General features: G+C 31.6%; 1 protein-coding gene across 2 annotated transcripts; it reads right to left on the bottom strand.

Moving 5' to 3' along the window:
* Positions 1 to 688: 688 nt before the first annotated feature.
* Positions 689 to 26,419, bottom strand: LOC106066800 (probable ATP-dependent RNA helicase DDX10). Of its 2 annotated transcripts, XM_013225884.2 has the most exons (20): positions 26,072 to 26,419; positions 15,905 to 15,968; positions 14,962 to 15,092; positions 14,341 to 14,499; positions 14,025 to 14,145; positions 13,447 to 13,561; positions 11,762 to 11,858; positions 11,295 to 11,399; positions 10,154 to 10,316; positions 9,793 to 9,877; positions 8,266 to 8,367; positions 7,955 to 8,042; positions 7,629 to 7,708; positions 7,324 to 7,479; positions 7,116 to 7,209; positions 5,049 to 5,153; positions 3,270 to 3,395; positions 2,086 to 2,148; positions 1,640 to 1,722; positions 689 to 1,036 (listed from the first exon to the last, which is right to left on the bottom strand). In XM_013225884.2, exons 1-20 carry the CDS (start codon positions 26,252 to 26,254, stop codon positions 820 to 822), a joined length of 2,337 nt encoding a protein of 778 aa, XP_013081338.2. In that variant the 5' UTR covers positions 26,255 to 26,419; the 3' UTR covers positions 689 to 819. The 2 variants fall into 2 exon arrangements, with proteins under 2 accessions (XP_013081338.2, XP_055888396.1); XM_056032421.1 differs by lacking the exon at positions 15,905 to 15,968 and having other exon boundaries at positions 26,072 to 26,416.
* Between the last annotated feature and the right edge of the window lie 967 nt (positions 26,420 to 27,386).

The following is a 27,386-nucleotide window of genomic DNA, read 5'->3' on the forward strand; positions in this document are numbered from 1 at the left end:
TGTCTCTATTTGATGTAATGAAGCCTATGCTACAATACATTTTCAATCCTGTTGAACTAACCATCTACATCTTGACTATAATATAAATAGTATTATTTACAGAGCCGGATTTAAGGGAGAGCAGACGGGGCTACAGCCTCAACAAAAGAGATAAATTATATCTGAATTTCGACAGGTCAGGAACTTTTTGAGTCGTTTTTTTTTTTTACATTTATTGTTCGCATTTTTACAGCTCACAAAATGTGATGAAGAATTGTACACTTGTAGCATGCTCGGAATAAGTCAATACAGCTCTGAATTTATGACTGTGTTTACCATGGGCCTTACCCTCCACAAACTTAAAAATATTCACTTTATTAAAACTAAAAAATATGCATATTAAATATTTTTTTTAAAAGGAAAGTGACATTAAATTTATGTTAACTCTCTTTCTTCTGAAATAGAACATGCTTTAGCTAGAAGTATTTTGATTCCTAAGTGGATCTTTATTCAAGTTTTCAAACCATTTCGGGGCCTCCACATACTTGCCTGGCCCTGAATGTACATGAGACTGAGAAATCTTGTTTTCAAATCAATGTATGTCAGGTTTAGATTAGGAATAGATTTTAAAAATACAACTCAACAGCTGCAAATTAAAATAAGAAAAATATTTGCCAATGTTGAGTTTCAACACACTAAACAAACCATGAGCTTTTCTTTGACAGCAACAAGTTTGCTGACATTCTTTCAGTTTTATTTACACATTTGAACATTTCCCTCTTCATCATACAGTTTCAATAAAACGAAAAATGACTTTGAAACACAACTCTTACACTATTTCTAAGGATTTGTTCCTAATAGAGCCAAAACTGCAGCTTCAGTTTTGTGAATGTCATCATCAGGTTCATCTATCTTGGTTATGTCTTCACCATCATCACCAATATCTTCACCTTCATCATCATTATCTGTTGTATTTTCACTGTCATCACTCTCTTCTGAAGTCATTTCTTGTAATGTGTCTTCTTTATCTTCTAATCTGACTTTTTTGGGCTTGGGCCTAAGGAGCAGAATTCATATGACAACAGTTGTGTTTTTTTTTAACTAGTTCTAAGTTAAATAACATATGGATTTGAAAAAAAAAATGCTGTTTTTATAAGTAACTATGAATGTATCTGACATTGTTTCAGCACTTAGCTTCACATTTGTATTTACGTTTACAATTTAATTTGCTAGCTCCTCATTGAAGCTTCTCTATATAGTGAGCTTATGTTGTTCTATTGAGAGATATAGCGTTAAAATAGAGCCAATGTAAAATAGGCTATCAGTTGTCTGTGTTCCAATTGCTGGGGGAGGTGGGTATTGCGAGGTGGCGGTGGGATGGCCTAGTTTATTTGACCATTGCGAGTTGAGGCCGATGAAAAATCAGAGATCAAAAAGATTCTTTTTTGGGACTTTAAAATAGTTGTATGGTTTGTTCACTTGGTACTGTGTTGCTGCTAGGCTGAGTTTGTCCAATTGGAGAGTCCATAATTCATGACCTATTCAGGACAGTCCCTTATTTCATTACATTTACTGTACCATTTTCTCTCATTAAAAATGTGGTCTCTAGTGCTGCCTTTATAAATGTAATATGTATGACTTAGGACTCAATGGTACTTACTCATCATCTGACGATTCACTATTGGAATCAGTAGAGGCATAGGTTTCCTCATAAGTATCATGAGTTTCATCATTTTCTGTTACCTACAAAATTAGAAATAACATAAAGATCAAACACAAAATATATTTCAGTTCACTTCTCAATAACAACGGTATGTAATAACTGCCCCTATGAGTAAACTTAAAACATAAAACTTAAACTTGACTTTCAAGGTCTTTGCTGGATAAATTCTTTTACTTCCTACAAAAAGGTTTTATATTTAACTATTTATACCTAACTATTATAGTTCTTGTATGTTATTGTCATTGATCTTAAAATGTATTAGTTTAACTGGGCCATCAACTTTTGATCACTTCTAGCCAAAACACAAGGAAAAAGATATTTATTATAAGCCTACAAATCATGATTTGGTTGAGAAGAATTGTTTATAGATCAAGAGAACTTACTGACTGTCCACGTTTCTCCATTTCCAACAAGCGTCTTTTTTCTTTAAGCTTAAGTCGTTTTTCCTTTAATAAGAAATTTATGATACATGTAAGGATTTATTGTGACAATCAAATGTAATGTAATTGAACTGAATATGTTAGTATTCTGTATTCTTCTGTGCTCTATGAAAACAAACACATGACAAAAATAAACACTTCAAAATGTAACAAATAAAAAAATGTCTTTACTTGTTAAAAGACAATTGGTTATTTTTATCTCTCAGTGTGCAATGAGAAAGAAAAAAAAACTGTGCTATATAATAAGTTCATTGGATGAAATATTAGGTTGCTTATTCAAAGGATGTCTATAATTTGTGCAATCCAGTAAATTTAAATTTAAACTCACATAAGTTCTGCTTAATTCAAATTATCTGCAATGTTGTTTTTTTCCTTATTGAAAAGTGGTTAATTTGAAATCAGTTAAGCCTGGTTCCTAATAATTCAAATAAAACATAAAATATTTTCTGTTAGCTGTATTGTATTTTCACCTAACTAGCACACTGCTATTGCATCAGATTTGTGAGTGTGCATGACAAGCCACTCACCTCCCACCTGCACACACATACACCAGACAATATGTGTTTCAATAATCACTTTGTATATTGCTATTTTATTTCTAAGTTCTAAACAGAATAAAAAATTGAAATGAAAATGACATTGCTGCAGGATGTAAAAAAAATAACTAGCCCAGAAAGATATAGAATACAGAGTTCCTTTGAACAAACTGTCAGGGACATTGAGAGGAAACAGGCAAACATAAAAACTCTTCAGGTTTAAAGACTTCACTGACAATGGAAGTAATTTTGTAAGCTATCCATATTAGGAACTTATTTCCTTTGTTTACAGTGTAAGTCTAACACTTTTAATTCTCATTCCTTGTTACCTGGCACTTCAAATTAAGAGACGTATTTCATCTGGGGCGTAGCTAGGAATTTTCCACATTTGGGAGTCTGTGCATTTTACATAATAATATTTAATGTAAAAAAAAACTCATTTGGGGCCCCTCTCAAGTGGGGCCTGGGGGATTTCCAAATTTCCCCTCTTCTCCCCAAATCCTAGCTACACCACTGTATTTCATTTGTGCAATACAGCATTTTTTTTTTCATTATGGAGTTCAGTTTTTCAACTGAGGATAGTATAGTTACCCGATGTTTTTCCTTGACATTCTGTCTGTGTAATTCTTTATCCAACATGTCTTGCTGTTTCATTCTTTCTTTAGCCTCGTCTATATTAAGACCACCAACATCTTCATCTTTATCTTCACCTTCTGGCTGTTAAACAAAACAGATTTTAGATTAAAACAAAAAGGAATTATTCACATAGATTTATTAAAATATAAGTTTCAACTGCCCTAAAAATGTGTGATGATGCATGAAAATGGAATAATTAGAGCATTCAATATGGCATGAGGAATTTGTATAGACAAGGCAACACAAACACTGAGATAAAAAACAAACAAACACAAAAAAAGGTGCAAATGGTGAAAAATAATCTGAATCCATAAGACAATGACTATATCTGCATCAGATGCTATAAAATATGTAGGTTACATCTAGATCTTCAAAGTCATGTCAATACTGCTTCATCCTTAAACTTCAGACTCATAGATAAAGTCTAATGTCTTTTATAGCTTAAGAAGTCTAGTCATCAAATTACATTTTACTAAAGAAAAAAAATACACATCATGTAACACTGTCAATTCTTAACTCTTGTGGGACTCTTTTATTATTAAAAAAAAAAACTTTGAAAAGTGATAGAAACCAAGCTTGTGGTCATTAATGACATTATTCTTCAAGATAGCATTCAAAGAAATTAGTTCAAGAGCATTTCTACCACAAACAACAATTCTTCTTTTTAGCTTAAGCTTATCTGACCTACTGAACTCATCAGTTCTCCTAATAGTTCTGTCTCTGTCTAATCCTATGACATTTATGTGTTTATTTGGATAGCTTTCATACTGCTATAAAAATACCTGAAGTCTAGTTGAATTTTTTCCTCTGGCAGTTCACCTTTCAACAGATTCTTAGGTATTTAGTGCCAAAGAAGGCAATTACACCCCCCCCCCCCCCACACACACACAGGTGCCATTTTATGCTCAGGTTGCAGCTCATGCCCCTGAAATAGTGAGCATATATTATAAAGCCTAGGTTCAGCATGAACCTTCTATCTAAAGCCCAGAAGCGCACATTAAGAAGAATCATAAGGACATATACATTGTCTTGATTTCACTCTGATCTATTACTCTTGCCAAACAAACACAAAATTTAGTTATTTTTAATTATGATAATTTTATTTCCATTTTTTAGACCCTATATTACAATTAAAATATTTTTTGCACACAATTATGTTTTTACATTAACTATAAACATCCATCCATCCATCCCAGTGGCGCTACAGCCCATGGAGGGCTCTGGCCTGCTTTAACACATCCTTCCATTCAGATCTCTCCTGGGCCTTTTGTCTCCACGCCCTAACCCCAAGCTGCTTCAGATCTGCTTCCACATCATCTATCCATCGCATTCGGGGGTCTGCCTTTGGGTCGCCTGCCTTTTGGTTTTTGAATGTATACGATTTTCGCCCCTCTGTTGTCTGACATTCTTTCAAGGTGACCTGCCCAACGTTTTATTTCGTTCACTATTGGTGGGTCTTCATATAATTGATATAACTCATGGTTAGTGCGTGTCCTCCACCCTGTTTCATCCTGTATGGCACCATAGATTTTCCTAAGAATATTAACTATAAACATATGATGCATAATGTTACATTATAAATTATAGCATTTAGAAAAAAAAAAAAAAAAGAGGCTATATGTTGGATTCTTGAGAATTTTGGAATGAAAATAAGATTTGAATAAGAAAAGAAAAACAATTTGGGAAATTTTGTTCTGACATAGAAAATAATTAATGTTCTGAATGATTACTTACATTACCATCTTCATCAAATGTTATTCTTGTTGTATATTTTAGCAGTTTTAATTTACTCTTTGCTGATGATTTTTTCTTTTTAGAAGGTTCATCTGGCACCAAACCCTAGGAAAAAAAAAAGTAATTATATAATAGAAGCTTGTATATTAAGCACAAAGTATAGCATACAATAAAAAAGACCCAATAAAATAGGCTATGCAAAATAGACAGCAAGGCTATTTAAACTGTCAATGTAAAAATAGAAAAATAATCTAATTTTAAATGTTTAGAGCAATTATAGCTTTGTTGATCAGAAGAATTACAAATAATAGACTTGCTTTTTCTTTGTATTGTTAAACAATCAACCCAGTTACAACTGTAACACCATATAATTCAAACCAGTTACAACTGTAACACCATATTATTAACACCTGGTTATACCAAACAGACTACAACACCACCTAGAAGCTGAATACTTCCAGAGAGTCAATGCAGCTTCAGAAAGGGTAGAGGACAGTTGACATGATCTCTGCAGTCTGACAACTCCAGGAGAAATGTAGAGAGCAAAATTCAAATATCTATTTGACTAAAACTTTTGACAAAGTCAATCATGAAGGCCTTTAGGCAAATCATGTCCAAATTTGGCTGCCCGGATCAATTCATAACAATGGTACACCAATGTCATCATGACCTGCCAGCAAGAGTCTAAGACAATGGAGACTACTCCAAACCTTTTCCTATCTCAACTGGTGTGAAGTAGGGCTGTGTGCTGGCACCAATGCATTGGTCTGACCACATATCAGATACTGAAATCCTACATACCGCGATCACGCATGTAACACTAGATAGAAAAGTATCTGATTGGTTGGAGAAATAACTTGATGGGTTAATCTAAGTATGTTAGTAAAAGATCAAGTACAGAGGGCAGAACAAAACATGCGGAATCTAGAATCTTCAGTTGATGTTGAGATTTTATAGTTTTAAGACGTAGATTACTCATGAGTTAGAATTAATAGAAATCAGTTTTGTACTTATACCAAATCTAGTAGTTAATTTGAATATTTTATATTTCACTTTGTAAATGCTGTATTATATGTTCGTGATTTCAAGTTATGAATTAAAGTTTCTGTGTTTGTATCAAATGGATCTTCTTCATTGAATCTAGTAGTTAACATTTAAATCTAGAGATACAAAATACACAGCACGTCACAGTAATTCATCTTATCAGCTGACATCTTCAAAATCCTCAGTATCAGGGTTATGAGATCTCAGCACCACAAGGTAATCAGAAAAGATCATCGGAAAAGATGAGCATTAGAAAGATAATATTTGACCGTGATATCTAATATGAGCATTATCCATCATCATTATCTTTCCCAAATGACTTCTGTATGGGGAGTAGTGTACAGGAAAGATCTCCCCAGTAAGGGGGTGTCAATACAAGAGCTATAAAGACACCCTTAAGAGCTCCTTCAAGGAGTGTGGTATTGACATTCACGGCTGGGATGCACTAGCTCTTGATACCTCCTAATGGTGTGAAGCTGTGAGTGTCTGAGTCATGAGATACGAAGCAAGGAGAGTGGCCAGTGGGAGAGAGAGCCTAACCAACAAAAAGCTGAGAGAAGAAGCAGACCTATCTGCAACTGACCTACACATACCAATTATGTGGCTGGCCTTTTAAAGCGAGGATTGGACTTTTATAGTTATCTTCATGTTCATAGGAAATGAGAAATGTGCTAATCTTTGACCACGAAGGAGGATATGTATGTATATGTATTTATATATTTCAGTTATATTCTTTAACTTGCAATCCCTTTTCCTGAACTTATTTAATCTTTGTATCAATGCAGCCAGACACAGGTTAGGTTGCAAATGGTTTTCTCACTTCTATGTCAGAAGTCTAAGGATAGGGCATGAAGGTCATAATTTATGGCATGGAAAAATAGAATCTTCAAGCTATGAAAAATTATTTTATTGTAATTAAAATACAGACAACTTTTGTCTGACTAACGACCAAATCAAATTAAATTGCACAGATAACATTTCAAAGTTCATCTGGGTAAATTTAGCTTTAATATGAAATCTTACCTGTTCCATTTTCTCAGAACTGAATTCATCTTCCTGTACATCTTTCACTATGTTATAAATGTTGTCATTGTCATCATCTTCATTCATGCCAAAACTATTCAAAATATACAGCATTTACATTACTAAAATCTCAATAGATAAGTTTGTCTAGATATTGTTCCATAAATTTAGTTACTAAAAGTTTACCCATTTTATCATTAGAACTTACTCAAGAGCAATAGTTCTCTCAATATTTTCACTCTTTTCAAATTCAGAATTTTGAGAACCATCAGTAACATTTCTTTCTTTTTCCCCTTGACCTTTCACCTTGCTTTTAAGTTTGCCTATAAAAGGGAGTGTTGGAGCTTGAACCAAACCTAATGAACTAAAGCAAAATTAGATGAAAAAGATATTAACACAAGACTTGTTTATAAAGAAATTATATATAAATATTTATATATATATATATATATATTTATACATACATTTATTTATTTATTTACATTGGAGTCTAAACTTTACAAAATTACTTACACAGCATAAGCATCTAAGTCTACTGAGTGAAAACTTGGTTTATCAAGGACATAAAGTGTTTTCATGCTTGAAATGAAAGCCTAATGAATAAAAAAAAAACAAATAAACTTCAAATGTTCAAACACAGTTCAACAACAACCCCAACATTAATGCAGCTTTAGTCTATGATTGAATTGATACTCTTAAAGACAACATAAACAAATATGGGCAACCAATAAAAAGGATGGATAAATGAAATTGCCATTTTTTCCAGAAGCATCAAACATTTTCAATAATTGAAATTCTTGTATTAATTTTTATATTTCAAAACAAAAAAAATCACTTACTCGCTGAGCATTATCTTTCAGATCTTTATTTGAAGCACACAGACTCTCTAACTTTTTGGTAACATCAAATAGTTGCTTGCGATTGACTCTTTAAAAAAATTGGTTAGGTAACAAAAGTTGGTTGACCCTAAGAATTTATTAATGTTTATCACTCAATAATTATATGTTTACCTATAATTATATTAATTTTTCAATAGTCTCTCATTTGCCAGACATTAAGTACAACATGTTATCATTACCCCTGCTTCAGCTTTATGACTAATGGAAATGTTTACTTTAAATGTGCTTTTTAAAATTCTTTTCCTACTTACTTCAATTTCACGATAGGAATTTTTCTTTTAATTAAATCTTCGACCATTTTTTTTTCTTCTGCAGGCAATAATAAAAGCAGAGCCTCTCCTGATTTCTCATACCTACACATTCAAATAGAGAATGGTTACAGAAGCTACAAGATAAAATAATATGAAGCTTGAATCAAAAAATTATTTTCACAATACCAAAACTGGGATGTGTTATAAAACTCTTCTGATGTAATAATAAGTCATAAACAAAAAAAAAAACAACATATAACTTTTTGAAAAAAAAAAGACAATACCTTCTTTATACAACTTATACAGTGATTATTTTTCTCTTAATAACTAATGAAAGATTAAAAAAAAAAATGGATTTTTTACTCCGCCCCATTCCCCACCAAGAAAAAAAATATTGTTAAGAGAAAAATATAAGTCTACAAAACTTTATAATATTAAGATAGATAATTTTTATTGATCCAATCAAATGGAAATTCAGTTTGACTACAACTGACAACCTCAGCGTACCTACTGTACAATAACAATATAGATGCAAAAATGAACAACATTTACACATGAAACAAATACACACTCACAACCAGCGCTATATAAATTAGACTTCCACGTACTTCTTGATGACTACAGATGATCTTGTAACACTCTGACCGAAAGTGGGATAAAGGAGTTTTTAAATCTTTCTGTTTTAGTTCTAATGGAAAGGAGACGACCACTTTGTTCAGATCTTATGTAACAGTGGTTTAATGGATGCAGGTTATCTTTAAGAATAGTGAGTGTTTTGGAAAGGCATCTTGGTCATGAAAAAGCTCTTCATATTCTAATATGATAGGCCTTAAGACCTTTAGATCTAGACTTAGAAGAAGAAGAAGTAAAATATTCCTAAACATTAATTTATTAAACTCTTCAATTAAAAGGAACTACATGCAGAAATACTGGAAGACATTCAAGATAAATATTTTCTAGTTGTATAAAAAAAAGTTTAAATACTTTGAAAAATTATAACAGTCAAACTAAAGCTTTTCCAGTGTGGCCAATGACTCTCAAATTTCTAGGAAAATAGACAGCCGTTTTCGAGATCCATGTCCATTTAGCTATTATTTAGAGGCTGGTGGTTAAATTACTAAGTATGTTGTGAAGAAGTTATTATATAGAATAGACCTTGGTCATTGTAATCTCTTTAGACACACAAGAGATTTAGACCTATACTTAATATTATGATACCAAAAACTAAATTTTTAACAGCCAATCTAAACTAATGGCTAATAAAACTATAAAAATAAATGTATATGCCAAAAGTTTGTGTTTTATATTTTTCCACACCAATTTTTTATTGTAGCAACACAAAATATAGCCAGGGAAATTTTTTTATGTACCCCATATTTTTACTCTATGTTCCAGCCCCATGTTAATATAGAAACTGTAGAAGTAAAACCTGGTTATATGTGGGAAGAAAAACTAAAAAAAATATATACATAAATTCACAAGACACAAGAATTAAATAAACTTTCTAGAATGAGGATTGAGACTAACCTGGCAGTTCTTCCCACTCTGTGGATATATGTCTCCACATTTTCGGGTTTATCAACCTGAACTACCCAATTAACTGCAGGAAAGTCTAGGATTAAAAAAATCATATTAATTTATGGAAAAGATATAAGCAAAACTATTAGATATAATATAAATATTGTATAAATACAATTACATTTTAAAAAAAAAGCTAGCCTAAATTTAAAACATAGATTTTATCCCTAGAAGACTCAACGTTTAATTTTAGAAATGTAAATCTTTTAAAACTTTTATAAGGTTATTTTGAAAGTGAATAGACATTTATAAATATTTATTGACAAAAATCAATAGAAATAAAAATGATTTAAATATGTATAAGTTATACCTAGACCACGGGCAGCCACATCAGTAGCCAGCAAAACAGCATGTTGTTTACGTGAAAAACTGTCATAAACTTCCATTCTCTGGTGCTGCTTCATATGACCATGCATGCATAATATGGTTAAACCTGGATGCATCTTTTTAAACACTTGGTAAAGATACCTTGTCTATAGAGAAATTTGGAAAAAAAAAAAAAAATGAGCTAAACATTTTTTTTTCAGCATAATATAAATGACAATCAAGATAGTTAATAATTAATTAATACATTAGTAGATTAAAGTTTCTGATTGGTTTTTCAATCAAAAATTTAAATAATTTATAAAGTATGAATTAAGAAATTCAAATTGTAGGGAAATACAAAAAAAGAATTAACTAAGTTAAAAAAAAATAGTTTACAATCACAGAAAACAAAAAGGAAACACAAGTATATGAACAGAGCAGCTACTGTTTTGAAAATAAGCTCTAGTAGAACCTTGACACAACTAACAATGTGAATACAGGTGCTGATTACATTTCCTAACACAACATTATTGAGTCAATTTCATTTTGCCTAAGCCATAACACTATTTAAGATTATTGAAACAATAATGCAATACTAAGTAGAAGTGATGTATTTGTAACTAGAAGTTTCCATGACTTTCTGTCTCTATGAAAAAGGTTTTGTGTTACTTTTAATAATATTTGTTGTGACTGGACACTAGAGGGGCTTTATGTGAAAGAGGAGAACAACTGCTGTATCAACTAGCCAGAAAAATGGAATACCATTTAAAGCAAGAAGAATCAGCCTGCTGCTTTAAGTACAAAGTAAACTACTAACTTCAAGTATTTAGACACTTCCATAATCTGATGAAATAGATAATATAAAATTTATTTGATACTGGTAGTAAGGGTAATATTGATAGCACCAGCGTGTGGCCAAAAAAAAATTCAGCCAGTCCATTAATGGTTCTGTCTTCTTTGTTTGTCATTTTAAATTATTAAATGTAATTGTCTAATAATATCAGACTTTTCTTTATTGTTTTTTTTTAAACTTAAATAATTTATTATCATTGGATGTTCCATAATGGAGTTAAGTGATAACAATTTATCAGACATCAAAGACATTTGTTTTCAAATGTCATCAGAAAAGGCAATGCAATCCTTACCTGTTTACAGCAGGACAGAAAGACCAGAATTTTTTTGTGTTTATGACTTTTTATAAAAGACCACAAAGTATTGACTTTATCTTGCATTTTACAAACTATATAGCGCTGAGGAGAGGAAAAAAATACTATGTAAGTAATGAAAACAATTTTCTGATATATTTAATTGAACCATACATAATATTCTAGGATATAAAACATAGATGTGAATGAAACAAAACAAAAAAAAAAAAGAAATTGTATAAGTGAACATATTTGTTAACAGCATTAAATAAATTATAGTTACAGAAAACTGCAATTTGATCTTTTTAATATTTCTAGAAAGTTGCGATAGGCTGAAAAGTGCACTTGACCCTCACATATAAGAACTATCTTGTATGTAAATGCTATACCTTTCACAACTATAAGTAAAATTTTTTAAAAATTAGGAAAATGTAGGTCTACTTTTCAATTGAAATGGACTAATTTACCTGTTCTAAACTTGTTGGTGTTGTTTCTTTGGCTTTTTCATGTACAGACACATAAATGGGTTTCTTTAAGCTTAGTCGTGCTAGATCTTTCACTGACCTAAATTATAAATATGAACAAAAAGTTCTTTTTGTTTTAAAATATAAATGATAATAAATAATTATGACAAAATACTACTAAAAAAACAAGCTTTAAAGTTTCCACCATGCTTTTTCGCCTGTTTTATGCGATACTTAAAACAAACACCTGTTTAACTGTTGTTTAACCATTTGTATCCAGTGAGTCAAGGGTTTGAAAATGCATATCTGTGCAAGTGTTTAGCAAAGGCTTTTGAACTTGGAATGTTTGGCTGCATAGGATAAAAGTCATTTCTTTCTGGTTTGTCATCTGCCAAAGTACACCTATTATCTTCAGCAAGTCTTCCTGCACCAAGGGGTCAAGAGTTTCCTAGGAGGTTCTCTCAATATTTAATGCTCTTAAAGATACTTTCTGGGTGTCTTTGAAACATTATTTTGCCATTATGGTGCTCTCTTTGCTTAGCTTAGATGATCAAAGAGGAGACTCTTACTCTTCAGGATACTAGAGTTTTTTATTCTGCAGTTAATGCCTGCTCAATGAATTAAAGGCTACATCAATCTTTGGAGTACTTCTGTATCAGACATCTTTCCTAGGCATCTGATGTTCAGAATTTTCCTAAGCAGGTCAAGTAGAAATAATTAAGCTTCTTGGCATGTCTTTCTGTATACTGTTTATGTGTCATAAGCATAAGTTTAGGAATAATTTCAGCTTGGCATGTCTTTCTGTATACTGTTTATGTGTCAGAAGCATAAGTTTAGGAATAATTAAAGCTTGATTCACACGTTGCTGTTGATTTTTTTTGTGTGCTCACAATATAAAACTATGATAATAACAAGGTTACAAAGAAAGTTTGTGTGAAAACACAAAGTTAGAATCGGTCCTCAAAAGATAACCACTCAGGCAGGTTTCAATATTTTCAGCAAGAATATCAGAAGCTATGAACTGCAAAATATCAACAACCCTAACCCTATAGTACAAATGCAAACAGAAGAGATGTGTACATGTTGCAAATGTTATTGTATTGTTAGGCTGACTAACAACATGATACCACAGGATACGGAGATATGTTAGCATTATTATTATTACATTGTTAATATTCATATTAATGTGAACCTGTCCTAACTGATGCTATTGAATGATTATGTAATTGATGGTTTTGTGAAGGGCTAGTCTCTCAAAGAAGAAACTTTTCCCTTTGGTTAAAAATCTAAACTGATTATATGTTGTATACAATGCAATCCATGTGTATAATATTGTAACTACTCTCTCTATCCAGGCTCTCTGCAAACAATGCACTTCAACTGTTCCAGATGGACTTCACACTGGACTCATTATACCGGACTGTCTTGACTGTGACACTTTCGCTCTTTATGTAGGGTCCTTGAAGACCTTCTCCAAAGAATGTAACATTGCTAGTCTTTTCTGGATGATCACTTAACCATATCAGATATGATTGGCCTTAGTACTGTTCACAATTTTGAAATCTTTTCTCGTTTTTGCGATCTAATGGGGCGGACAGACAGAGACCACACAAAAGGAATAGAGGGGGCTGCTTAAAAATAAATAATTAAAAAAAAACATAAAAGAACTGCAATATGAACATTATTACCTAGTTTGAGTGGCTGAAAATAAAATTGTCTGTCTTTGTTTAGGTAAAGCTTCAATAATTGCATTCATTGTGTCTGCAAAGCCCAAGTGGAGAATTTTGTCTGCTTCATCAAGAACTGCAAAAAGAAAAAGTTAAAACCTTGTCTTTTAGGGTGATAGAAACTTCTGCAAGTGTCAAATGTTTACATCAGAAAACAAAACTTGACAAACTAATTATCTATTACTTGACATACTAATTACCTAGTACTTGACAAACTATTTATCTATTACTATCACATATTTTCCTTTTAAAGGGGGAATGAGTATGTATTTTATTTTAAATTGAAGTTTGCGTCAATAAATAATTAATTTGTGTTCTTACTCTTTTCTTTTTCAATGTTTTCATTCTGATTTTGTTCAAAAACTTCAGACTTAAGTTTTACCTTTTGCAACTCTAAATTTACTATTACAAAGAATATATCATTATAAATAATGTATAAATTATTGTGCTATTGACCATTCAGCATTGTAGATCTTCAAACAAGTATTGAGTAAATCTTAATAAAAAAATAATGTAACTAATCCAGCTTAATATCTCACCAAGAATTTTTAAGTCATCAGCTGTAAAATTTGGAGTCTGTTCAAAATGTTGAAGCAAACGTCCTGGAGTACAAATGACAATATTGGTGCTATTCATTCTCTTGGCTTCTTCTTTCAAAAGCTTTTTTTAAATAAAATACAAGTACTTTAGTTATGAAATACACTTAAGAAATAATAATAAACTAGCTGTAACAATGCACTGTAGTAATAGTTAATTTGTTAGTGTGTACATTGTTTCATTTAATCATTTCTAACTAAAAAATGATGGAGAAAAGATTTTATTTTTTAATTACTGACCAATATTTTAAGGACTTACCATTCCTCCAGTGACTAAACCAAAAGAAAGATCATGAAATTTGCCTATTTTTTTCAGGACATCAAATGACTGATATGCTAATTCTCTAGTTGGTGAAATGATCAATGCTGCCATTCCAAAGCTTGGGGTATACCGCTGCTTGAACAGAGTTTCTAGAATCTGTAACAAAAACAAATTTAATAAAAAATAATTTGGTTGCTTAAAGAAAATTTTATATATTTTTTAAACTACAAACTAACTAGTTATTTAATTATAAGCTGCATTGATTTATCTTATTTTAATAATTTTTTTTTTATCTCACCATGTCATAACATTATAAAAACTGAAAAAATAAAAAAGAATTGTTTAAAGTGCTTCATTGATCTACAGCTTTCCCCATTAGTTTACAATAGCACCCTTTATTTTTTGGCTTTTTCCCCTTCAGAATAAAAGAGCATTTCAAGCATAAAAACAAGCACAATTATGGCGAACGGTGCATATTGTACTCAATCAATCTATACTGCTTAGATAACAATAGACATTTTGATGTAACAATGATACACTCAAAATATGTTACAATTAATAACAAACTTTATGATAATTGAAGGACACTTTTATCTTGTTTGTCATTCTAATACTTACCGGAATAAGAAATGCTAAAGTTTTTCCAGAACCCGTTTTAGCAGCTCCCAATATGTCATGGCCTTTAAGACCATAGAGTAAAGATTCTCTCTGAATGTCTGTTGGGGTTATAAAGTTGTGTGTTTTCAACCCTAAAATACAAATATTGCAGCAAAATTATTTTTCTATAACAAAATTCAATGGAAATATTATAAAGATTCTTTTAAACAGCCAAAAATCTGTTTTTATACATATTTTAAAAGTAAAAGAATGAAATTTGGTTGTTTTTCTTTTAAAAGAATAAAGTATAAGATTGCATAGGATTCTATGTTTAGGTATAAAATTCTAGATCTAGATGTTATAAAATTATTTTACATGCCTTTCTTCACAAATAATGAATATCTATATTTTCAATTTAATAATTCATACTATTGCAATGGACTAGATTTATAAATGTGCCTAGCAGAAAGCCTATATAAAAAAAAGCAGGGACTTCTTCTTCCAGCACAGATGAGGTTGCGTGTCAATGTGTCAAGAGGCCCATTGACTCTGACTTCAGCATGCTTTTCTTTCTGGATGGGCACCCATAGCCTTAGATCATCCAAGATCTTCTGTAAGGCAGCAGTCGTTTAGTTTTGGAGTTGTCTCTCCTAAATATGAACTGCTATTCCTAGCAAATGAGCTTCCAGTGACTTATATCTATTTTGGTTGTTTGTGAAGTATGACACATAGTAAAGTAACCATTTAAGGCCTTGTGGTCTATACAACAGATGATGTAAAAGTCATCTGTTTCTATGGTCTATGGTTAATGAGGGTGTCATAACAAAGCATAAAAGGATAATTTGTTTAAAATGTACTTTCAAATTACTAATAATTTCTTTCTCAAACTTGTTGCCAATTCTCTTTTCTTTTTAGACTTTTTATAGCTGTATTTTATTATACTATGGAAATAAAAAGATATTACCTTCTAAAGTTTTCTTTGAAATTGGTAGATCACTAAAAAGTTTAATTTCTTTTGGTGGTGTATTCTAAAAAAAAATCAAAATATTTTTTTGAAAGAACTAGTAATTACTGGTAGTTTAAATTGTTTTTAAAACTAAATCAAATGAAAATTGATAACTTTTCTTAATTATTAAAATGTTTTGAACAGTAAATGTTGTTTACAGACAGAAAAAACTGTAGTACTCTATGCAAACCATTCACAATCTAACTTCATAAAAAAATGTTAATCATAATTTACTACACTGTATGTTGGTTGTTTTTTAATATAAATAAATAACTAAGTAAATACTTAAATATATATAAATACAGCACCTGTAACACTACTGGTAAAAGTTTTTTAAATAAGATTTTTTATAAGAAAATAGAATTTATGCTATACTTGCATTATAGCTAAATATATAGGCTATTATTTGCTGCAATATCTCAATGATAATTCAAGCATTTATTATAACATGACTATTATATCACAAGATGTTGCGGGTGCTACAACAGGACACCAATATAAAATATATATAGTTTTTTTTTGTTAATACATGCTGAAATACAATTTTTTTAAAGTCTGTAAATACATTACCAATTATTCTTTAATAAGTGATTCACAAAATAGTTTTCCATAACCACAAATGAATGTACTAGGCTTTTTTGTGTGTGTGTTCAACAATCCTTTAAAAATATATTAGAAATAACTGCCTCAAACATGACCTAATCATAGACTAAAAGGTGCCGCTTTCTGACTTTCAATGCACCAAGAACAAGATCCAAAACTAGATTTATATATAAAATGAAATATAGAGCAGATTTAAATCTATTCTAGACCTATATCTAGATCAAGACTTGTTTAGCGTCCCATGAAGCACCACAAACAATGATAAAACAATAAGGTTTACATTAACTTAGATTAAAAAATAGTATTCTATCTATTCTAGATCAAACTTGATAATAATTAGCTTAATTCTTATTATAATTCAAAACTTTGGTGAGAAAAATACTTATATCTAGATCTCTGAGATTTTCTGGTATGATTCAACATGCAGTGTTTCGGGTGCTACAATGAAAAAATGTGGGACACCATGTCTATTAATGTCTCCTGTTAATTACTATGTACCCTTTTCCCAAGAAAATGGAGCTTATTGTGTACTAAGCAGTATCAGAGATACCATTTAGTAATTCCCATCTCATTAATAACTTTGTTTAAAAAAATATTGTTCTTCTTGTTAAGAGCGTTTGAGGTGCTTCACCTGAGACACCAAGAGCTATTTTACTAAAATTATATAAATTTTTACAGTTTTTACACTGTGTAAATTAATCAGTGATGCTTTTAGTAACAGAAACACAATTGGGAGCAGAATCCTTTACTTTGTTTACAATTGTTAAAGGTTTAAAATTTCAAGTTTAGTGGGACACCATGTGATGCACCTGTGAGGCATTTTTTATGGCGACATCTAAGTAATACCAAAGTAAATATAAAATAAAAAGATATAGATAATGCAATAACATTATATTGTTAACCTATTTCAACAAAAATGTCTGTACAATAATCCTTGCTTTTAGTAGAATATTACTTCAACCTAAGCCAGGTGTTCCATGTTACATCAAAAGATGCCATTTTGTGTACTATTTCACACATTTTCTACAATTTTAAGATTCCAATGCACCTTTCAAGCTCAAAATATCACAATTTATACAGAAATAATTTCTAAGTGCAATGAAAAGAAAATTGTGACATTTAAATAAGAAGTTTTTGAGTTATAGACTTTTTAGTGAACCAATACCTATTTGTCACCGATACTGGAGAAAGACTCATATATATAAACATAGTTGATTCATTGTGATATAAAAAGATTTATAACTAATTTTGAAGATTTGCTACTGCAATTTTGTGCCCCCTCATGTGGTTGGTGATATTACTTGATTGTCTAGAGATTACTAGAGAAGATTGATAAGATTAGAATTGATTAGAAAAAGGGTTCTCAGTGATAAACTAGTTATAAATTTAAGTGGTTATTTTCAATAAAAAAACGCTGGAATTGTCAATACTTTAAAAAAACAACTAATTATACATATATATAGAATCTGAGTTTTAAAATGATGATTGCAATTTAAATAAGGTTCAACAGAATACGAAGATATTACTAAGAATAAACTTCAACCCACAAAAGTTTTGTACTCGTCTAAAAAGCTATCTTCAAATTCCAAACGAATTGATAGGTTATCCATTTCTGAGCACAATGGTGAATCACGTGACTATATACCTTACATATGAATCTACTTACACAAGGCTTTTAAATAGAAAATGGATACCTAAAAAAATTTGACGTTTTTTTCAGCTGGACTGAACGACCTGTACTCCAGATCTAGAGATCTAATAGTAATAGTAATACTGATAAGAAGATCTAATACTAGATAACTAGATCTAGATAGAATTCTAGACTCTATATGAGGATACTGAGAATGTAGACTAGACTCTAGTTAACTCTAGTAAGACTAAAACTAAGGACAAGCAAATCTTATGAGTGACTTTGACTTAGTCTTTATAATTTTTTAGATCTAGATATTTATCAAATTACATAGATTAGATCTAGAATAATCTAGATTAGTAGATATTAGATGTTTACGTATTTGTGATATATATACAATTACGGTAATACTTCCGATCCAAGCCGTCCAAGGCCTTTTTGAAGAATGTTAAACTAAACGCAAGTGGTAGAATTACTACTTATTACTATAGTAGATTCTTATATCTGAACACCGACTTACAGGAACTAGGTCAATTTTCATTTTATTTGGTGAAGGTTTAACTTACAAAAAAACTGAAAGCAGATTCTTCTTCTGCAACTAAAGGACTATAAAAATAGCTGTATTCCTTTGAATTACCACTCATAGTCAAGATTTTATTTTAAAATAAAGTAGGTCACTTCATTCTCCTATATTGAACGCAGTTTTTGGGCTTTCTCCTCACTTGGACAGTGAGCACCATTGTTGTACATCACTATGTAATTGCTAATAAATTATATCTGTGTTACTTAAATTTTTTTTAGATTGTATTAAAAGAAGTAGATTCACTTTTGCAATATGTATTTACAGTCTATTTCCTCATATACTCTCTCTCTGTCTCAATCTCTCTTTATTTATATATATATCGTTTATAGTTTATTATTTATATACCTATGTAATCTATGTGTAGAAACAGACAGAAATAAATCTATATAGATTATATATCTATAAATTAATTATTATAATTTAATAAACATGATATTTTTAACAAAGCTACATTGGCTACACATATTTTCTCTCTGTCTTTCTTTTAATTCCCATCCAAGGACCCTCTTCTTGTTTCATAATTTGGATGTTCATTTTGTGACACATTAACACCCCCTCCCTCCCATAGATACTTATAATTCTTTTCATGACTTTCTCCCCCTTCCCTCCACTGCCTGTTTGACAGTTTGTGACACTAAATGCTTAGTGTATACCTCTCCTCACTACCAGCTCATCTGGAGTGATCACCTGCAGTGGGCATGGTCTTTGGCTTCAAATTAGCAGTCTGCACTTTTTCTTTCATTCATAAATTATATATTATAGATATCTCGATCTAGGTCATGTTTATTCATTGAAAAAAATCATAGATTTATTAATCCCAATAATATTTCTTATTAAGATTTTGCTGTGTCCAAGGAAGGAGAATGAGCTGAATTCGTTATTATTCGTTGGGCACCCCCTTTTTAAATTTTATTTAACAGATGTCTTTCTAAAGATGTTTGGAAGCTTATTTTGATATGCCCATCAGCCTACGATCAAACAGGCTCATAATATAGCCTTCATCCCTTATATGGGTATGAATTGCCGGGGGAGGTTAAAACAACAGCTTTACATACATGGTTACTGACAAGAGCGTCGCATGAGGTTTGCGGGACATGTTCTCAGACAAAATGAATTATGCATAATAAGAGTTGCGATGACATCCTAATACAACTTGGCGTCACATTTTCATGGAGGTCCTCAGAGCAGATGGGAAGAGGCTTCAGACATTGCCAGTGACAGATTTTTTTGTGGAAACAGATTGCCAGCAAATGCGCCGAATGGCGCGGGAGGGTCTAAGTCAGTAAGAATAGCACATTCGGTTTTTGAAATAAAAATTTTTAATAGCAAAATAATGCACTGTAGGTACCTCAGAATATGAATTTAGTTGGCTTTCAATACCAGAAATAGTGCTAACGGCAGGGATTTGCCCCACGCTGGGGGAGCTCTCACCCAGACCCCATGCTGGCAAGGGCGAGAAGTCTACAATTTTTTCACCAACTCCAGGAAGAACCTAATCAAGGGCACAGTAAACGTCTTCCAATAAAATGAAGGGTCAGAATGTAATAGAGATTAATTATGTACGGGGACACGACAATTCGTTCACTGACATTTCGTTCACGCGACATATCGCACACGGACTATTCGCTCACAGACAACTTGTTCAATGACAACTTGTTCACAGACAGTTGGTTCACATGACAAATCGTTCACTGGATATTTCCAAAAACAAAAAATTGCTAGAGATCAGGCCTAATCCGAAATTCTTTGTTAATTTTTTTTTGTTAGTTAATATTTGTTAATGAGGACAGAATGTGATAATAAACATTATACTTAAAAGAAAAAAAGAGATCTTACAAGCAAGCTGTAACATTTAAACGGGCCCTCACTTTACTATAGGTAACATTTTTACTTTCAACATGTAGGCCTTCTTTTACACTTATGTCCGTCATGTAGTCTTGTTCGCCCTACCCATATTTGCTTATCTTCTTATTAGCGGTCCAGATGTTTAATTAACATACCCATTTTATTGATATCTTATTAACAAAAACAAATATACGCACAGACACACTAGTATTTTTTCCACAATCCTGTCAGTGTTTTTACGAGAGATAATTTAGATTTTTAACAATGGTACTAGATTTGGTACAATATATAGTTTCAATGTTCAACTCTGAACGTCACACAGATCTAAGGTTAATACTTATCAATTAAGACATCTAAGAAAAAAATAATAATTACATATACAACACTAGGAAATATTTTGGTTCCCTATCAAAAAAATTATAACTTTATTGCAATACAACAAAACATAATTGTTTCAATAAATTAATTTGTTATTAAAGTCCAAGCAATCAATTCAAATTAGTCTACCATTGGGTGGTCACATAAAGAAACAAGTTAACTAAAATAAAAATAAAATAGAACTCCATTTAAACTTGATGGAAAGCACTATACTAATGTCTAGTAGATATTTTCATCAATGTTAACAGATTGAACATGTGTATAGGCAATGTCCAATAAAGTTTTATGACTTCCAGAGGAGCCAGTCTGACTAGCACTCAACTAGGTGTTAACTAGAGTATCCAGATGAATGGGTGGATTCCCGGTAGATTAAAAAAAAAAAAAGGGGGTGGGGGGGGGGGTGTAAAGGTATATTAAAGGTGAAAGTAAAAATGTTACCTATAGTAAAGTGAGGGCCCGTTTAAATGTTACAGCTTGCTTGTAAGATCTCTTTTTTTCTTTTAAGTATAATGTTTATCACATTCTGTCCTCATTAACAAAATATTAACAACAGCAACAACGAAATTAAAGAAACTCGGATTAGACTTAGACCTGATCGCTAGAAATTTTTTGTTTTTGGAAATAATAGCTACAGAAGTTTTAATGTAAATAAATTAAACACGCGACAAGAATATATAATATTAACAATATGTTACTATCCAGTGAACGATTTGTCTGTGAACAATTTGTCCGTGGCCTGAACGAATAGTCGCGTGAATGATTTGTCGTGAACCAACTGTCGTTGAACAAGTTGTCTGTGAGCGAATAGTCCGTGAGTGATATGTCGCGTGAACGAATTGTCGGGTGAAAAAAATTCCCCCCCCCCCAAAAAAAATCCTGGCTATGCCCATGGTCTATATAATATTATATTATTTATATATAGAGTATAAACTAGACAATATAGACACAGACAGACTCAAAGATCTAGATTATTCTAGATCCATTCTTATTCTAGATGACCTGTAAGCCTTGTTTAAAGGGAAACTCCGATAGTTTTTCAAATTTGAGTTATTGACATACCCGGTATTTAAATTCTGCGCAAAAAGTTGTAATAGTAAACATTATATCATTTTTTATTTAAATGCTTAGAAAATTTTATATTTAATAAATTAGCCAGTAAATTCTTGACATCTCAAAATAAACGGGATTCCTTGAGATTTTGTTTTAAGTTATTTCATGCGTCACTTCCCTAAACAACACTGAAAGAGAAACTTGATTTAACCAATCGTATCGCTTCATTCTTACAGTAGCTGTTAGGCTTAGTGACGGCCTAGTCCAGAGCTATGATACAGTTATATATATAAACATGTATAGATAGATCCAAAAGCATTAGGATAACCAACTTGAGAAAAAAAAGTAACATTTTCATCTAAGCCTCTCCCTATCCCAAGAAGTAAATAGATCGTGTGTCTGAATGATTCGAACAAGCTGGTCAGTGTAAGGCTAGTCGAGACTACATGTAGTCGGTCATGACAAGAAAACCAAGCGATAGTGTTTGTTGTGTGTTGAGTGGTCTGGCGAGAAAATACACACTGCCGTGATTAGCCAAGCATGTAAATCTACTTTTAATACGCATTTTTTCTTTGCTTACAAGATCCTAGATCTAACAGCATAGACAAAGATATATTTCTTTTACGAGGCAGCCGTTTGTTACTATTTTGTTATTGTTTATGTTCCAAAGAAATCCCAAGATAGTGTCTTAAAAAATACCAAGAATTAATATTACTTCTGTGTTTTCAAAGCAATACTATTTTTTCTTTTAATTTTGACTTGGTGTCAATACAATACGTTTCTTTTATTGTTCTGTCTTCTTTTTAATTGTTAAATATTGTCTATCCCCTATATCTATTCTGAATTATTCTGATATAGAGAATCTAAATTTAACTAGGCCTGCAATAAATATCAGCACAGTTTATTACCAAAAATTAATTGACCTTTATTGCCTTTAAGAACCTTGTCATATTAATATAGTTATTAGTCTAGTTCTAGCAGTTAGATTGAGTCTAATTAATAGACTTATTAGGACTAGATAATACCGGTATAGCTAGAACTAGCATATTATTTAGCTTCAAAAATAAAAACAAACAAAAACCCAAATCGGAGAGAAAACCCAAGATACAAGATTACAGTTTAAACAATATAACAAAGATGGCTGCCCCTTGAACTCCTGCAGAATTACCCACTACACTACTAGTACTCTGACAAGTCTCTAGAATACTCTATTCTATTAGAATAAATATTATTAGATAGAGTAGAGTTCAGCTGTAGAGTCTCTAGATTAGTCTAGATCTACGTTATTACTTTTAATCCTTTTTTAGGTCTAGACAGGAGAAGAGTCTAGATGGGACTAGATCTAGATTTCACTAGATTAGTCTAGAGTCTAGAATCTATATTCATCCTATATCTAGAATCTAAATCTAGTTACACGTAACACTAGTAACTAGTACTAGAGTAACTTACATCTATCGAACACCTTCGTTTTAAGGTACTTATCGAACACCCCATTGTATTTTTTAAAATTCTCCTTTATTTCGATGATTATAAAGAAACTAGTCCATTCTTATTGTGCAATGTCCATTTCTTTATAGTTAAGTTATAATTAGTTTCATTTTCACCCGAGGATCATTTTTTTACTTATATTCTGTGTATATATTGGTAATATTGGTATACAAATTTCACATTTTTTGAACTCTTGGGAAGAGTGGAGTGAGTCTCGGGTTAAGGGTATTTTTTTAATGCTAATGATGCTTCAGCTCAAAAAAACTATATAATACGCTTCTAATTAGGCTGAGAAATATTTACAACTATTTATTTGAAAGTGTCCTTTGTTACCTAAACATGAAAATTGAGGTTTAAAAAGGGGGTGTTCGATAATAGCAGTTTTTAATAAGCAATCTTAGCTTCGTAAGATATCGAACGCCATTTTAATGTTAAAAATAAACATCAAAGGGATATAACCCAAAGAAGACAAAATATTTAAATTATATATTTTTTAATTGTTATTTTTTAAAATAATGTAATGCAAAGTACAGATATAAATTAATCATATGTTACAATTTGTATCAGCTATTTGTGGTTTACCGTAAATGTGCTATATTTTTTTAAGTAAATAGATTTACATCGATATGCACTAATTACATTTTAAAAGCTTGATTTTATGACACATATATTATAGCTTGATGCTAATAGCATCTATGCGTACCTGCCGGTAGGAACAGAATGGAATGTATTCAGTTATTGTTTCTTTTTCAGATGCCCCATTCTATTAACTTCTGAATTTGCCCCATTCTATTAACTTCTGAATTATGTGTTATAAACCAATACCTAGCGCATGTGCTTGATGTGAAGAGATATTAATAAAACGAAAGGGCAAAGGGGGAGGTATAGAATGCAGATATGGTATTTTGAAATAAAAATGTCTTGGGCAGGTAAAAAAGAAAAGGTCGGGGGGTGGGGGAGAGAAACAGTCAAGACACTGTATCCAGAGATCATCAATAATTGATCGACCATTAGAATTTGACGTCAGCCTCAAATACAAGAGTCAGTTGTGCTTCTCGATCTAGACGTGTGGCGCCGGGTCTATAAAATTATATATATATATATATATTTTTGCCATAAAGTATGATAAAGCTCATAATGCGCTACAAAGACACTCCTTTGAAACATCACAAATACACAAAATAATAACAATAACACATTTAACCACTCTCTTATTCTGCCTACACCCCCTTACCCGCGCTTCCACTCTCCAACATTCACACTTTTTCAGTGCAAAGTAACAACGTAAATATCAAGACTCAATCCAAACGCAGCCACCAGACTAACACACAACAAAAAAAAAAAAAGGTCAGTGATAGCGTAACACACAGGTGTAAACCAGGCCATCAACACGGCCCCAAAACATTGTTCAAGTTGTAGTAAGAACAATGTTGAGGGGAAAGGGGGAGGAGCCATCAGTCGAGTACCTACGGTCAAGCCGCTAATTAGGTCACAAACACTAGGCATGATAGATACGTAGTATATATAGATATGTTGTTTGTGTGTGTGTGTGACAAATACTAAGCGTGCTCTAAAATACGGTGTTTTTTTTTTTTTGTTTTTTTTTTTTTTGGTCAACCAGGTGGTTTAGGGAGGGCGGATTTATCTACATCTATAGGTGACACAGCTTGCAAGCTACCATAGCTTTTCAGCACCCCCCCCCCCTTCCCCGCCCAGATCGAAAAATATCTAGCACTGACTTTTGGGCTGTTACATACACTGAGCGTGCTAGATCGGCGGCTAGTTACGTAGGGCCGCGTACCGTATTGTTTTTAGGTCAACCAAGTAATCTGTTGTGTCCTGCAATGACTTGGGGAGGGCGGGATTATCTATTGGCTACCAAAGCTTATTAGGCTCTCCCTCAAATAAATAATATCTGGATTTAATTTATTAATGGCCTTATGTCTCAAAATAGCTTAGACCTAAATAAGTACTACTACGCTACGTCTACGGTAATGTGTTACTGGGCTTAGCACCGTCAGTTTCTAAGCAGAGCTGATCAGTGATAGATTCCTTCGATGTGGACCATTTGAAAATGACTAAAAATCTGTCTTTCTTGACATGGCGTAAAAAGAAAATGATATAAATAAAAAAAAATAAAGATTATAACACTTTTGAAACACCATACTTTTCACAAAATTTTTAGATTATAACACTTTTAAAACACCATACTTCTCGTGTGTTCGATAAGTTCTTAATATGTTCGATAAGATAAGATAAAGGTAAAAAAAAGTTCGATAATTTAAGCTTTTGAAATCATCAACCTGACCCATTTTAACATCAAATATAATACTAGATTTAATACTAGATTCTAGAATTGAATTTCTTAGAATTTCTAGATTAGATTTGATTAGATCTAGACCTATGACTATGACTATACTCAACTATACTGAGACTATACTCTGACTATAGTCTATTACTATTACTGGCATTACTACCTCACATGTAATCAAATTATAGATCTATTAAAATCTAGATCCTAGATCTAATCTATTTATTATTTATTTACATCTTTAGGTTGCCCCAAAGGGGGCCAAAGTTGCAAATTCAATGCTTCGATTTCCTCGTCATCATGATTCTTCTTTTTCTTTTTCCTCTTTTCTTGAATTTTTTTGAAATCTTTACTTTTTTTTGTCAAAGATGTTTTTGTTTTCTTTTTTTCAAAAGAAAATTTTTGCATTTTTGCCTTCATTTTTTTTTTTTTGTTAATATAGATTATAGTCTAGATCTAGTCTGTTATAGATTTTCTAGTTTCTATATTTTTGACATCGACAAGCAAAACAAACGTGGTTGGGTTGCTAAATGTAAACACCGAAAAGCGGAAGCATTGCCAGTAAGACTGAGATATTTGTGCTAAATGGATCTCATTAATGATTGAACCCTAAGATCTATACTCTATACTAAAGGAAGGCTGACTTCGAGTTTTTTTTACAAAGCCGTATGCGAATGTACTTGCGCATCCTGAAATGCCTGCAAAATAAAATGATGGAGACAAGGATTTTACGCCTCGAACACGCGCGATTTAACCGTGTTGATTTGAAAATGTTTTTTAGCTTTTTATAAACAGGTCGATAAAAACTTTACCATTTTCAGACAAGCTGTTATGGTAGATATAATTTATTAGAGTAAGAGATTTTCACAAATTATTTTATATTTGATCACCCTTCGCATCAAATTCACTCTAAGTCGATGCTTCTGTTTTGAAGTTGCCGTTCGTTCAGTAAAGTTCATGTTAGGTATTTTCTACTAGATCTGGGTAATTTTTTATACGCTACTTAAAAACGTAGGCCTACTTATATACATTAAAAAAAAAAACGAAATCCATAGAGAATGTCATTCCTATCTCTCATTAGTTTAATTCATATTTGCATACCAACAGTCAACAGTAATTAATACAAAACGTAGTCCTAAATATAGGCCTAATGTAAACGAAGTTAATAAAGGTGCGATCGATAGAAAGTTAGATATAGATCTATAGTATTAAGAGATTTTTTAAAATCTAGATTATGAAAAAAAAAAAGTAAGCCTATTAGGTCTATTGAAGTAGACTTATTCGCAGACGGTAGGCCTATATTTAGATATGCTATTATATTTTAAGCAACGTTTATAAAAGTCAAGCTCAACTATTTATATCTTTACGATAAAACGGGCATTTTAATTCTAGACTATATTTAAAAATAATCAAATGAAATCAACGTGTAAGTCTACCCAATTAATGTACCGATAGCCTATCAGATACACAGAGATGCCTAATACATGCCAAAACTGAAATGCGTATTCCCAGACCTGGACATGCGTATTTTGAGGGGCAAATGCGTATTTTC

This window comes from Biomphalaria glabrata, chromosome 6 (assembly GCF_947242115.1).
Source record: "Biomphalaria glabrata chromosome 6, xgBioGlab47.1, whole genome shotgun sequence".
NCBI classification, from domain to species: domain Eukaryota; kingdom Metazoa; phylum Mollusca; class Gastropoda; family Planorbidae; genus Biomphalaria; species Biomphalaria glabrata.

Coding starts and splice junctions, on each gene's coding strand:
- LOC106066800 (XM_013225884.2), bottom strand. CDS start 26,254: ATGAAGGCAAAAATGCAAAAATTTTCTTTTGAAAAAAAGAAAACAAAA. Junction 7,480..7,628: donor GACTTAGATGCTTATGCTGT/GTAAGTAATTTT, acceptor ATTTTGCTTTAG/TTCATTAGGTTTGGTTCAAG. Junction 3,396..5,048: donor CATTTGATGAAGATGGTAAT/GTAAGTAATCAT, acceptor TTTGTTTAACAG/CCAGAAGGTGAAGATAAAGA.